General features: G+C 40.9%; 1 protein-coding gene across 1 annotated transcript; it reads right to left on the reverse strand.

Moving 5' to 3' along the window:
- Nucleotides 1–6,294: 6,294 nt before the first annotated feature.
- Nucleotides 6,295–13,978, reverse strand: LOC119743223 (ataxin-3-like). The gene is made up of 8 exons (XM_038219611.1): nucleotides 13,905–13,978; nucleotides 11,980–12,028; nucleotides 11,723–11,838; nucleotides 10,906–11,036; nucleotides 9,799–9,953; nucleotides 8,797–9,093; nucleotides 8,285–8,366; nucleotides 6,295–7,044 (listed from the first exon to the last, which is right to left on the reverse strand). Exons 1-8 carry the CDS (start codon nucleotides 13,926–13,928, stop codon nucleotides 6,732–6,734), a joined length of 1,167 nt encoding a protein of 388 aa, XP_038075539.1. The 5' UTR covers nucleotides 13,929–13,978; the 3' UTR covers nucleotides 6,295–6,731.
- Nucleotides 13,979–14,028: the final 50 nt, after the last annotated feature.

Consider the following 14,028-nt stretch of genomic DNA (forward strand, 5'->3'; position numbering starts at 1 on the left):
TCTCGTTTTCACCCCATACTAGAATGTCATCCATGATGACCTCCACACCTTCAAAGCCTTCAAAGATCTGATTCATTGCTCGCTGAAAAATCTCTGGGGCTGTATTGATGCCAAAGGGCATGCGTAGGTAACGGTAACGACCATACGGTGTATTGAAGGTGCATAGCTTGGAACTCTCTTCATCCAGTTGAATTTGCCAATAGCCGCAATTGGCATCAAGTGTGCTGAAGACTTTTGCATTTGGCATTCTTGCAGCAACTTCTTCGACTGTTTTCATTGGATAGTGTTCTCTGCGTAGTGCGTCATTCAAATCTTTGGGGTCTAAGCATATGCGTACCTTGTCAGTTCCTTTCTTATGGACCACCACCATGCTATTGACCCACTGGGTAGGCTGCTCTTCTTTCACGATCACGCCCAGCTTCTCCATTCTTTTTAGTTCATCCTGGACTTTGTCACGCATAGCCACTGGCACTTTTCTGGGTGCATGAATGACTGGTGATGCTTTAGGTTTCACATGGAGATGCTGTTTGCCCTCAAGGCATCCCAGACCCTCAAATACATCATATTTGTTGAGCATGTCAGGGCCAGTATTGTTCTCAAGTGTTTCAATGCGCTTGATCAATCCCAGTCGTTCGCATGTGGTCAGCCTGAGAATTGGTTGCACTCTGCCACGGAGAACTGTGAACTCTACGTCATACATTTTGTCCTTGTATTCGCAGAGCATGGTGCATTTCCCACTGGGTTTCATTTTGTCACCAGAGAAGGAAATCAACCGTTCACGTGAGCGTTGTAGCTTGGTGCATAGCTTGTTATGCACACTCTCAGGTATGACATTGCACTGTGCACCGGTGTCTAGTTTGAACCGTACAGTGCGACTCGCGACTTTCAAGTCAAGCATCCAATCGACTGATGTGTGGTGATCTTGTAATTTCACCATATCTACGAAGAATTCATCTTCTGTATCAGAGTCAAAGTCAGAATGTTCAATTCCATGCACTGTCTTGGATGCATGTTTTCTGCCAGGTGTGCATATTTCTTGGGACATGCAAACATCAGCAAAGTGGTTTTGTTTACCACACTTATTACATGTCTGTCCATATGCCGGACAATGTCCTCGTTCATGTTGCCTGCCACAGTATTTACATGCTTTCGATCCATATCTATCATGTCTATCAGTCCTCGTTGCTCTGTGAGTTTCGTTTGGTTTGCGAATTGCATGGACTGTGCTCTGTGCCCCTCCAGATGTTATTTGCCCAAGCTGTGACTTGCTTGCTCCGGCAGCTCTGCAAATTTCTATCGCTCTTTGCAGATTCAAATCTTTCTCACGAAGTAGTCTGGCTCTAGTTGCATCATGAATGCACACATTCATTACACATATGTTGGCAGGGTCATTGCTTGAAGAACAATGAGGCCAACTTCCTGTCCATTGGTGTTGTTGCAACTCTCTGGCTCAGTCTATTATTTTTTAGAGGTAAAACCAAAGTCTGGACTAATACATTATAACATGGAGGTAGGTCGTTTCCTACCTCCATGATTAAAACAAGGGGGTAGACAAAAATGAAAAAGTGGGTTGGCCATTTTCAAGGATCTCTACACTTGCACCTTCTCTGCAAAGCCCTTCTGTTCTAGATCTGTCTTGAAGTTGGAGAAATGTGCCCTAAGCTTTTCATCCTTCATGAGTTTCTTCTTCAGCTTCATTGCAAACACAGCCATATGAGTAAAGATTATCAGTTTGTATCCACTGTTGCTGATAAGAACAGTTATCCCAAGCTCTGTGTGGGGTTGGAAGTCATTCTTGTATTTAAAACGAAAGATTTATGTTCAACATCTCGCTTTTACAAAATGTATTACGTGATTTCTATCATTGGTGCTATTATCATGAAACCACCTCAGCATTTGAAAAAAAAAGGTTTATTCAAAGAACCTTGGGTGGACCATCTTTAAAAGATTTTTAGTATGCAAGAACAGAGTTTATTGCAAGAAAGTGTGATAAAAATCGAGAAAATAGCAGTTCGATTTCAAGAAATGTGCAGTGAAATTACCAGACTACTGATGTAACAGCAGAACAAAATGCATATGCTGCAGTTATTGGTTGGCTTTGGTATACAAAAATGTAGTGTGTTTTTTTATGTGACCGCTGAAATATTCAGATTGGTGGTTTTTATATACATGTACATGTATGAGCAGTTCCAGCATCACGGACAGTACAAATCAGACATTAACCTGAAAATGTATTTTTTTTTCAAATCTTATACATCCATCATCTAGTAATGGTCAAGGAGATTACAGACTAGGAGTTTTGGATCATTTCTCTGAATTGTTGGCTCTGTCACAGACAATAAATTTTCTTCCATAATGCTGGCATTGCCAACATTTGAACCACCTTCTAACATTGAAACAGAAATTCTTGTAACCTTTTAAATGTTTTGGAATGAACAGGGTTTATTTTTTTTCAAAAGCCAATTGTAATAGTACTGATAAAGATTTTATTTTTTTCTGGTGATATCAAGGTCAAATAATTAGCAACTGTTGCAAGAATTTTAAAAGCAAAAGAGTATTCTACGTTGTAAATAAGAAAATAGCAGCTCATGTTTGTTGTGCACTCTTAAAAGTACATTGACAAAATGTAAAATCCCAAGTCTAAACGATTTATAGAGACCACTTTTCTGGTCTTGACTTTTTTCCAGACTTTTCAGGGTGTAAGTTTTATGAAATTCACTTGTCACTTTTATGCATAAAATAAGCATTTTTTTCGGGAATTGGTTGCAGACGTGTAATTGGGAAGAATTTGTTAAAGAAGACTTTTATATTTTCATATTTTCTTTAAAGATTAAATGGCTTTATAATAAACAATGTATGTTCAGATGTTTGAGTGTTATTTCTCAAATGTAGCGTGTTCTTTTTCCCTATTCATACTGACTTTACTTCAGTAATTAAAACCAGGAATGAAAACAGTTGTGCACATGTGGTTTGGCTTCCAAAATGACTGAATTTATTGCAGAAAACAAAGAGTACATTCAAATTCAAATAATGAATGTTTATGAGTGCAATGGAAAGAACAATTTCATGAGGTGACAGATGGAATGTTCCATTCCAAAGGCGAAGCCCAGTGGAATGTTCCATTCCAAAGGCGAAGCCTAGTGGAATGTTACATTCCATCTTTCACCGAATATTATTCTTTACACTGTACGAATGTGAAACATTGATTATGTGTTTCATACACCGCTTGAATAAATCCACGTCATCTGAACTTGTGTTTACAGTGGAATAGAACTTCTATTTTTGAGTTGCGACAGGGCTGTGGGTTGGAACGAATAATTCAATGACATAATTTAATGACATGTGATCAACGACCCACCAATCAGATGACGGGAATTTCTTCAGGCATTGTATAAAAATCAGATGTACATTCATACCATGGACTTGTGAATGCAAAAATAGCAACTAAATCATAGGTGAGCATATAGTGCAACAGAGGGTGGGTGCTTTTATGGCTTGTGTATCATATTTATTTTCTGTTGAGTTGTGATGCAAAGACACTTGTACTGTTTTCTGCATTACAGTCGACTCTCGTTAGTACAAACTCTGTTAATACAAAATTCTGGTTATAACAAACATAAAGCCTTGGTCCCGACTGTGCAGGTATGTGCACAATGAATGGGACTGATGGTCCTCTTAATACAAAATTCTGATATAACAAACAATTTGGCTAGGTCCGAACGAGTTTGTTATAACGAACTCGACTGTATATTCAAAATGTACCAATACTAGGGGTGTGCATCAGAACCAGGTACCCGAGTACCCAACCGCTAATGTCAGGAAACGGTTCCAGATTATGGAATCGAGTACCTGTAATAAACTTTATAAATTACTTGGTAACTTCTTTTAGGGTACACCCATGTTTTACTTCAATACGGTACCCGATTCCTGTAATAACCGTAAATGCACATATCTAACCAATACGTGTGTGATATTAACTGATTAGTCACTGTACCGCCCAAACTGCCCTGCTTATTACTCCCTATACCGCCCAAACAATCACTGAGAACTCTGGTTCTATGGAATCATCAGAGAATAAACACAATGTAATACAATGTAGTAGAGTTGCTAATGGGTTAAATAAAAAGGAACCTGGATATTGAAAGTATACCGCGTTATGGGCAAGTTTTTTATTGTTAGGCAAATTCAGAATGAGTTATGGGGCTTTCTGCTGTCCCCACAGTGTCTTCGGTCCCCATAGTACCATGGGACAACTCATATGTAGTCCCCACAACTACGGAACAAGTATATGTGTACTTCCCACCCCCCTCCCCCCAAAAAAGTCATAACTCATAAGAACTGAATACATGTACGCATCTACTTTCTGAATATTGATACCACCTGTTACAATTACCATTTTTCATCAAATGATCCTTAGTATGGGTTTTTGTGTGTGAAAATTAACCTTTTGCAAGTTGACCCATTACTTGAATATTGCTAGCCAGATCTGTGACTACCATAATACACTTTGGGAAATACATTTGCAAGAAAACTGAAAACAAACTGTATTTTGCTCCTAGCAAATTTCCTTAGAACACACAGGAATGCATGGCAGCTGCTTTTGAAACAACAAAGAAATAGCGGTTTGTTTATATTTTTCATAAAAAAATGATTTCATGTCAAAAAAGGCACTTTGAAATCTTGCATTAAATAAATCAGGAAAGACTCGAAAAACTACCAAAACATTTAGTTTTTTACTCTACACCAATAATTATTGCCTCCGTGTTCAAATAAAACCATCAATTAAATATATTACATTCATAAATACCTCAGACAGTTTAGCCATTCCTATTGGTCGAGAGCCCGTCACGTGGCCGGTATTAAACGGATGATAAAGACATGGCTAGCTGGTCTTAAACACTTTTCCAGTGTCAATAAAATATGGACTCCTAAAAATCCAGTGCCTCTTATCGTTTCATTGGTTGAACGTTCACAATCCTCACGTAGGCATGCGCAACACTACCAGGGAGTTAGAATTTTATAGTTCTAAATTCAAAACGCAACGCGCCAGGTGCGTTCTGCGCGACATCGCGTAGAACATGATACGTGCGCGTCAATCTCCATAAAAGGGTTGTTTTCATCGTACTCGCCAGCTGAACACTCCATTATTTTGCGAGAGGGATGTTTCAAAAAGCATAAAGTGAATTTGTTGAACAAAATCGGGATGTTTTGAACGAATTATATGATTTTTTTTTACCGAAAAGGTATTTATGAATGGGAATAAATATGTACTCCGTCGGTATTTATCACTCTGTTTAATACCACTTAGAGTCTGGGTGCTGATAATTACCCTCGCCTCCGGCTCGGGTAATTATCAGCACCCAGACTCTAAGTGGTATTAAACAGAGTGATAAAAACCTCCGGAGCACACATTTATTCCCTTAGTAAAGCTTCTTTTAAACCATCTTTTTGGATGATGACTTTTTGTTCATTTGATTTGTGTGGTTAAAAGATCCCTCTGTTCAAACGAACACAATGGAAACTAAATGCAAAAATTGATCTTCTAGCATATCTGTCTGTGTAAGCCGTTACAAAAATATACTTTTAAAAGGCAAGATTTAGAAAGAAAACCGAATTTTTCAACAAGACACACATCCACATCAATGCCTTTTAAGAAGCAGTGTGGAGCAGAGGGTTCATTTAAAAAAAACAAATTATTTAAAGAGGTTTGCAGACAAAAAACAATGAATAAATACTACATTTATCTGTTGTCAGGTCATGAGGGAATAATTAGGGTGACATTTGTCCTCAAAACAGAAATTTACAGCGGTAAAATAATTTGTTCTTTAAAGACTGACGCTGCTTTCAGACTGGCATAACAGAGTAACTCTGAACTAAATTATTCTAAATATGACAAATGAAATAAGGAGTGAATTCAGGTGAAGGATTCAGTGCGACAGTCATTGAAAATTTAAATTTATGCACGAAGTTCACCTGTGTGTAACCCAAATGTATTCTGGTCGACTTGATCTGCTCCAAATACATTTTGGTTCGGCAGGACTCTTGTACAGCAGTCTGAACAAGGTGTAAGTGAGATCTTGCAGAATACTCGTCAGGCGAAAGCTTTGAATAGAGAGGTTTCGCAAGCGAACGGATACGGTTAGCGCGCCAGATAAGTCATCACTTTGTGTTGTCTAAGTAGCGTCATACACAACTCGCTATCCGCTACACGTGTACACAGTACAGACATATCATACTACGTATCACTGGGCATTTGCGTAGTAAACTGTCGCTTTGCCCTCTCTTCTGTGTCGATTTGTTTAATCATGTATGATTTGCTTGAAAGAGTATGAATTGCTGAACATATATGTGTCATTTGTCTGTGTTCAAAGCAGGACTAGCCACAGACACGAGGCTTTCATCAGAGCCTACTGTTTTTGATTACTGCTTATATTGATGACGGTTCTGATAACTAAGCATATATGTACGCGTACACGATGCAAAACAGCGGAATGGTTGATAACGGTTGCTGATAGCTAAACGAATGCGTGCAAGTATCCGTTTGAATGTAAAACCTCTCTACTTCAATTGTTACTCCACAGTCTACCGGACCGACGTAACGATCTATTTATCATTCTGCTGTGCTCACGGAAGCACCTTGCTAGATGTAATCCGATGTTTTTTCTCAAACATTCTCAAAGGAAGATCGTCTGCATAAGTGAAACCCTCAGGACCACAATCCTTATACATATTCATGAGCCACTGCCTTGCAGTTGCTCTCCCTGTTGTCTCCTACCCAACGACATCTGAATAGCCAATTCGAGCATAGCCTCTTCCGTCATTTGTTCGTCATTGACGTAGGTTTCTTCGTCCGCTTCCGGGGACCGTCCCACCGCGCCGGGACCGGAGTAGTTAGTCTTGCCACCGCTGGCTTCCAGTCCCTGTATATCTGAGGGGTTCCCTGCCGTGGCTTGACTGTGAGGATGTGGTGAGGATAATGCTATGCCGGGGTTTTCCGAGGATGAAGGCGTCGGTTGCTGAGGAGGGACGCTACTTGCTTGTTGCCTAAATAGAAAATCAAGCATACTTTGTTTATTTGTTTATCTGTCACAAACTGTTAAACCCCTACCTTTCTCAATAGCTTTTGTACAGGCTGGTCATCAACTACCAGAAACCGTATAACTGTCAAAGCCTGTTGAAGTGGTTATATAGATAAGTTGACCATAAATCAGTGAAGCAGCCATTTTAAAGGGTGATGCCTTTGTTTGGCTGGAATGCATGAGTGAACGTTTGGTGCATTCATTGTTACTGAGCTAAATTCATCATTGACAGGCACTCACCAGCGCTGACCCACCACATCTATCAATGTCAGTCAAGGCATGGTACTCTCAATTAACAAAACTACCACAGCCTGTCAATTAGGGCCAGTATGAGGCCAGTTTACAATAATGTTGTGCAATAATAATGTGGTCGGGTTGGTTTGTCCATCATTTTAGTCGGGTCAGGTGGGTTTCGGTTTTGCGTTTGCGATTTTCGGGTCGGGTCGGTTAAGCCATTTTGGAAAACCCCGAAATAAACCAAAATTAACCAAAACAGAATGGAAATTCACATGGTGCACTATTTAGTGCAGAGTCACTGCATGGGGTGCGACTAAAAATGGTTTGCGGTCTGTCTCGATCGGTCAATAACATGTAGGCCCACCAGTAGATCACGTTGTGAGTGCCGCATGGCACGATTCAGTCACTTGAAGCCGGCATTTGTTTTACGTGAAGCGGGTCAGTTCAGGCGCGAAAAGCTGACACATTTGCCAAAGCCAGATATTTAGGTTTTTTTCGGGTCGGTTGGGTTTCGGGTCGGTTCAGGTCGGTTTTCTTTGAATTTTTGTTGGGTCAGGTCGGGTCGGTTTTAGGTAGTCCAGTTCGGTTTCGGTTCAGATTCGGTTTATAAAATAAATGTCTCGGGTCTGTTTGGCCTCGTCAACCAGGCCTGATGCACATCACTAGTTTACAGACCTGTTAACACCTGTCACCTGACAGATTTTGAGGCATAGGGTAACTCTCTACAGATTGTCACTGAGATTGTCACTAAGGAACTAAACTTTCTGTAAACTAAGGAACTAAACTTTCTGGGTTTCTGTACTCCCCTTCTACGAAATGATACAAACCACATCTCAGGGTGCTGCACTGTACTGGGGCACTGTACTAGGTCATAGTAGACCGATCCAATAAGTCTAATGAGAACTAACAAGACCTGGGTCATATCTCAAAATGGGTTCAATGCTTTTTAGTTTAGGAGGCGGAGTTACCTGTCAAAGAAGGCTTGTCTTTTTCTTCTGAGATCTTCTACATCAACTTCCTCTGGAGGACCCTCGTCAATTCCTTTGTGCCCTTTATGAAAAAAAAAGGTGAACTAACAACGTTTTTCCTGTTAAGGCAAGAATTCATAATGATCTACACCCCTTTCCAGCGATGCATTTCAATAGGCAAGGGGTGGCATTGGGAATAAAGCCTCCGGTTTTGCATTCCCCACACCCACCCCTAAAAAAACCCCAAAAAACACACAAACAATCAAAATGGTTTCAAACACGTCTTTCGAATTGCTACATATTTTTGTTTAACTCTAGTCCTCAAAGAAATCAGCACCCATTCAAAACTGTCATTTACACAATATTTTTAGGAACAGCAAAGGATCTTATGAAAAAGGCTCAAGACCTGAGGCTATGGGAGATGGCTTGAATCCAGAAACAGCTAGCAAATCAGCATAACACTTTTCTCAAATCTGTCTGTGATCAACAAAATTATTATAGTAATAGCCTACCTTGCATGCCGAGTTTCATGGCTTCTTCCCATGACTGGCCGCTCGTTCCTGCTCCCCCACCTCCCTCTAACGACCTCTGATTGGCTTTCAAAGCATTCTGAAGATCCTGCAGACTGAACACCCCCTTCCCCGAGGGACCCGCCCCCGAAGTGGAGGTCGATGCCGTGCTGCCGGATTGTGGTTGGATCTGGTCGGTTAACAGCCGGGGCTTCTGGGTCTGAACAGCAGGGATGAGGTTGAGGAGCTGATCGGCCTCGTTTTCAGGCAGGGAACCCCTCACGACGAATATAGAGTAACCTGAGATGACAAGGGATATCTGGAATTACCGGAGCATTACAAAGGGAATGTGAACTTAACATTGTGACATCACGCCAAGTTCTCGTGTTGAGAATTCCCAAACGCTGAACATTTTCAACTTTGATTTCACTGACAATACTTTATGTCACATTCATTTTGCATTCACACTTTGCATTCAGAAACTCCAAGACGCATGCCTATCACTTCCTGAAGAGAGTAGTTTGAAAAATCAGGTTTCTTAAAGGATCATTTGCATTTACCCCAAAAGTAACCTACCAAAATAATTTTCAAAAAGCTTACTTGTATTAAAGATCGTTCTGGTATTAAACACTCTGTGATATTATTGCATCTGGCTTGCTGTCATTTAGAAGAATTTTAACAGAAATGTAGGTGATTTCCAATGATCAGTCAATTGACTAATTTTTGGATCAAAGAGTTTTAACAAAATCGTGTTTAGTGATCAAAAGGTTGTGCATGGTTTTTCACTGTTTTCACAAAGAGTGTAGTATACACTGAGCTGAAACTTCAACAGGTTTTGAACATTGAACATTCTTCTTTGGATTTTGAGTGGTGTTACTACATGTATTAGAAACGAACAAAATGGATGAACAGCAAGTCATCCTGTATGCCTTTAAAGAAAATCGCTCAAGAAGTAACATTACAAGAATACAACTATGCAATAATGTAACCTTGCAGGGTACCAACCTTCTTTCTGCAGCTGTATGAGAAACATACCAAGGTACATATCTGAAATGAGTTCGGGACCGGTGAGCAAGGAGTTTAAGTTGAACCACTGTCGGCCTAGCTTTCTGATGGTCAGCCAGTGATCTTTGAAGTTGCATATAAAAGACTTTTCACGTCTACAAATTTAGAAAAGAAAATGCCAAATTACATAACTAGAACATGCACAGTAGAATTTGATTACAGACTAATCCAGGCATGTGTTCACTGTACACGCATGGGCCCCCTTCAATGGAGAAACTGTTGTGCACACTATTGTGCAGAGCAACTGTCCTGTGACGAATTATCTGAACAAAAGCTGGCACGGTGAGTTTCGCCGTTGAAGGGGCCTCCATGATGGAATTGATAGCGTTCCGTGATTGGTCGATACAAAGCTCTGAGCGGAATAAACCTCACAAACTTACACGTATGTAGCAAAAGAATGTAGAGGGTGAAATAAGACCCACAAAAACTGACCCACCACAATCAATTATGAGCTGTCGCATGCATGCTGACTGCAATTACACAACCAAATTTTCCCAATCAAATTTGGTTGGAAACATGATAAACGCTGATTTGTGTCTGCTGTCTGACTATTGTTTTACCCTCAGTAGTTACCCTGTAGTTTTCTATGGGCGTCCTTTTTGCAACGGAATGCAACACAGCTGAAATGAAAACCCTGCTGAATGCAATGGAATGCAAAACAGCTGTAATGGAAACCCTGCCAAATGCAACAGATTGCAACACAGTTGAAATGAGAACCCTGCTAAATGCAACAGAATGCAACACAACTGAATTAAATGAGAACCCTGCTAAATGTAACAGAATGCAACACAACTAATGAAAACCCTGCTAAATGCAACACAATGCAACACAACTGAAATGAGAACCCTGCTAAATGCAACAGATTGCACAACAGCTGAAATGAGAACCCTGCTAAATGCAACAGAATGCAACACAGCTGAAATGAGAACCCTGCTAAATGCAACAGATTGCAACACAGCTGAAATGGAAACCCTGCTCAATGCAACAGAATGCAACACAGCTGAAATGAAAACCCTGCTAAATGCAACAGAATGCAACACAGCTTACTCTGGGTTGGTATTTGCTTGGACAGCCTCCGTGCTCCCAAACGGGACGAGTTCCAACCCCCAGACTTTGAGTGCACGACCTATGACCTGAACTGAGAAGTAGCCACTGTCATCCATGTTGCTGGAGGGTTGCTGTGAGGTAATACAATGAAGCTGAGTCAATTAACCTTGAAAACAAGAAACTTTTTACAGCCAATACTGTTTACGTTACCCAATATAACAAGAAGTGCAAGAGTCTGTAGTGCAGCCAATTTGGAAATTTCAACAAATTGTCAGACTAAGTGTTATAGCTTTTGTTACACCATATCAGCTGTATAACCTAAAGAAACTCATTTGAAGACACATGAAAAGAAAAAGAAACACACCTAGTACGGCAGATTGGTGATGGGAATGTTCATTTGATGATAAAAGCGTGGAATTTGGCACACAGTCAGAGTTTGATGTGAGAAAGATATTTGGCCATAGGGCCATCGCAGATTTGTCCTTTGAAAAAATATAGGTAGAAAAACAAGCAATGGCAGCCATTTTGAAAATTTTGAAAATTGCTTATCCTACCAATATTTTTTTGTACAATTAATATTATATTGTGCGTTAATTATGTATTTTTTGCTTGTATGGGTTCCAGACAGGGTCAGCGGTATAAAAAAAGGATTTCTTTCTTGGGAACCAACAAATAGGGTCTGAACTCTACCTTACTTTCCTAAATCGTGCAAAAGCCACTAAAACTCTATGGTGGAATTTGAAGGAGATGGATGGGTTTGGATTATTGCCGTTGGGAAAATACAAGAGAGAAACCTAAGATAGGAATTGCCACTTACCTGCAGGAAGCGGAGATACTCCGGGGAGTTGATGTCACCCTCTGCCATGGTTGCCCTCTCTGCTTCATCCAGCTCACGGCCGATGTCAGCCAGATCTACAGCGCTGAAATAAGGCCCTGTGACATCGATCACAATTCAGAATCGTCAGAAATCATAAGACAAAAAAAAAATTCAAAATTGTTTTCAAAGTTTACAATGAATGACTGTTTCAATTCCCTAATGAATGATTTCCATTGAGAAAAATGGGGGAAAAATACCTTGTAAAAGGGAGTTTAGACAGTGCTGGGCACATAATGATCCCTCTTGCTGAAAGAGAAAAGAAGAATCCATTACAATCAAAATCAAACCTGCCATCCTTAAATAAAGAGGACAGGTTTTGTGTCTTCACTTAAGACACGTTACAAAAGTGAAATTTGTAATTGTGTTTTGAAAATGCTTATTTGAAAGAAATTTGCAGAGTTAACCAAATGGTACAGGTAAAAGTGGGCAGTAATCTGCAGGGCATGCAGAACTCTGCAGAATAGTCAGAGTCTTTTGGTCTGGGAAACGACCACAGACACCGTCTATAGTGCATATCGAGGGTGACGTCAGACGGGCCAAGCATGAGGCACCTCGTGATTGGCCCGTCTAACGCCGCCTGCGATATGCACTATAAAGACGGTGTCTGTGGTCGGTTCCCAGACCAAAAGACTCTGACATCATGCCAACAACGCTTCGCATGCACGTTAAAACTCAAACTATAGCTTCGGTACGGAAATGGGACTGTTTTCATCATTTTTTGGCACCATCGGAATCGATTCAACCCTTATACTTGTTAGCGAAATGAACGTGAATACGTCAAGAAGTACTGGGCATGGGCTTGGGGTACAAATATACAGCGGTCGCTCCAAAACTCACTTCCAGGTTGATTGTATATTATTCATAGAGTATACAGCATGTTCGCATTGATATGCATACCTATGCGGAGTCGCACACCGGTAGAGGGGGCAATTCTCGCCGGTATGATATCCATATGAATGATCCTATGACTACATTTTTTTGAGAACAAAGCATCCATATCCAAATTAATTTCCTCGCAAAGGAAGAGAAAGCGCTTGTGACGGGGCACTGGAGCTGCGGAGCCGTGGAGGCACGAAGCCTTGGAGCCGTGGAGTCGCGCGCCGGTAGAGGGTGCAATTCTCGGCGTTAGGATATCCATATAAATGATCCTAGGACTACATTTTTTTGAGTATTTCCTCGCAAAGGACGGGAGGGCGCGCTTGTGACGGGGCACTGGAGAATTGGAGGTGCGGAGCCTTGGAGCCTTGGATTCGCGTAGTCGCGCGCTGGTAGAGGGCGCAATTCTCGGAGGTAGGTCGACTGCAGCTCCACGGCTCCACGCAGCCATACGGAGGCGCGGATGTAGAGTGGAGAGGCCCTGTATTCTATAGGCTTTCGAGTCAATTCGTACCTTGGGCAACTCGTACCTTGGACAACTCGTACCTTGGACAACTCGTACCTTGGACATCTCGTACCTTGGAAAACTCGTACCTTGGACGACTCGTACCGTCAATTAAGACAACTCGTACCATCAGAATAAAAAGTAGATAAATTCCTCTTTTGGGGGGAAAGAGAGCCCATACCAAAAAGAGATTCACATTTATTTTAATAAGCAGTCCACTTTCAATGAGTTACGGTCCACTTTATTCAGCCTCAGATCATTATCCTGACTGACGGTACGACTTGCCGAAGGTACGAGTTGTCCAAGTTACGACTCGGTATAATGACGTTGAGTTAAAGGTACGAGTTGTCCAAGGTACGAGTTGCCCAAGGTACGAGATGACCTGTTACCTTCTATAGTTGTGCCCAAAAGATGAAATTTTGGGGGATTTCAGGATGCAGTGCCCCTTTAAGTAGTACTAGTACTGTTCAGCTGGCAAATTGCATGCAATGCAGTGGCAACGTTCATTCAGACAGAAATTCAGAGAAGTCAAAAATAAAGTTGTCACGCTTCACTTCATTAAATGAAGTGAAGCGTGACAACTTTTCCAAAGTCATAAAACAACACTCTCCCTTACATCGGAATTGAGTCATTTATACGGTTTGTATAACAGAAATACAGTCATTACGGATGTGCAAGTTCAGTTTTCAAAAGCAAATAAAATTTACAGAAAAGACACGAAAACAAATTTTATCCAGTTACCCTTTCGTGAAATATTGCGTCCATGTTGATATGTCATACGCCCTCTTTTGACGAGAGACGTTGTAATTTAATGTAAACCATTTCAGATGGTACCATTTGCTTTATGTCGAGTACGGGGGAGTTG

Source organism: Patiria miniata, unplaced genomic scaffold (assembly GCF_015706575.1).
Source record: "Patiria miniata isolate m_02_andy unplaced genomic scaffold, ASM1570657v1 HiC_scaffold_6, whole genome shotgun sequence".
Taxonomy (NCBI): Eukaryota; Metazoa; Echinodermata; class Asteroidea; order Valvatida; family Asterinidae; genus Patiria; species Patiria miniata.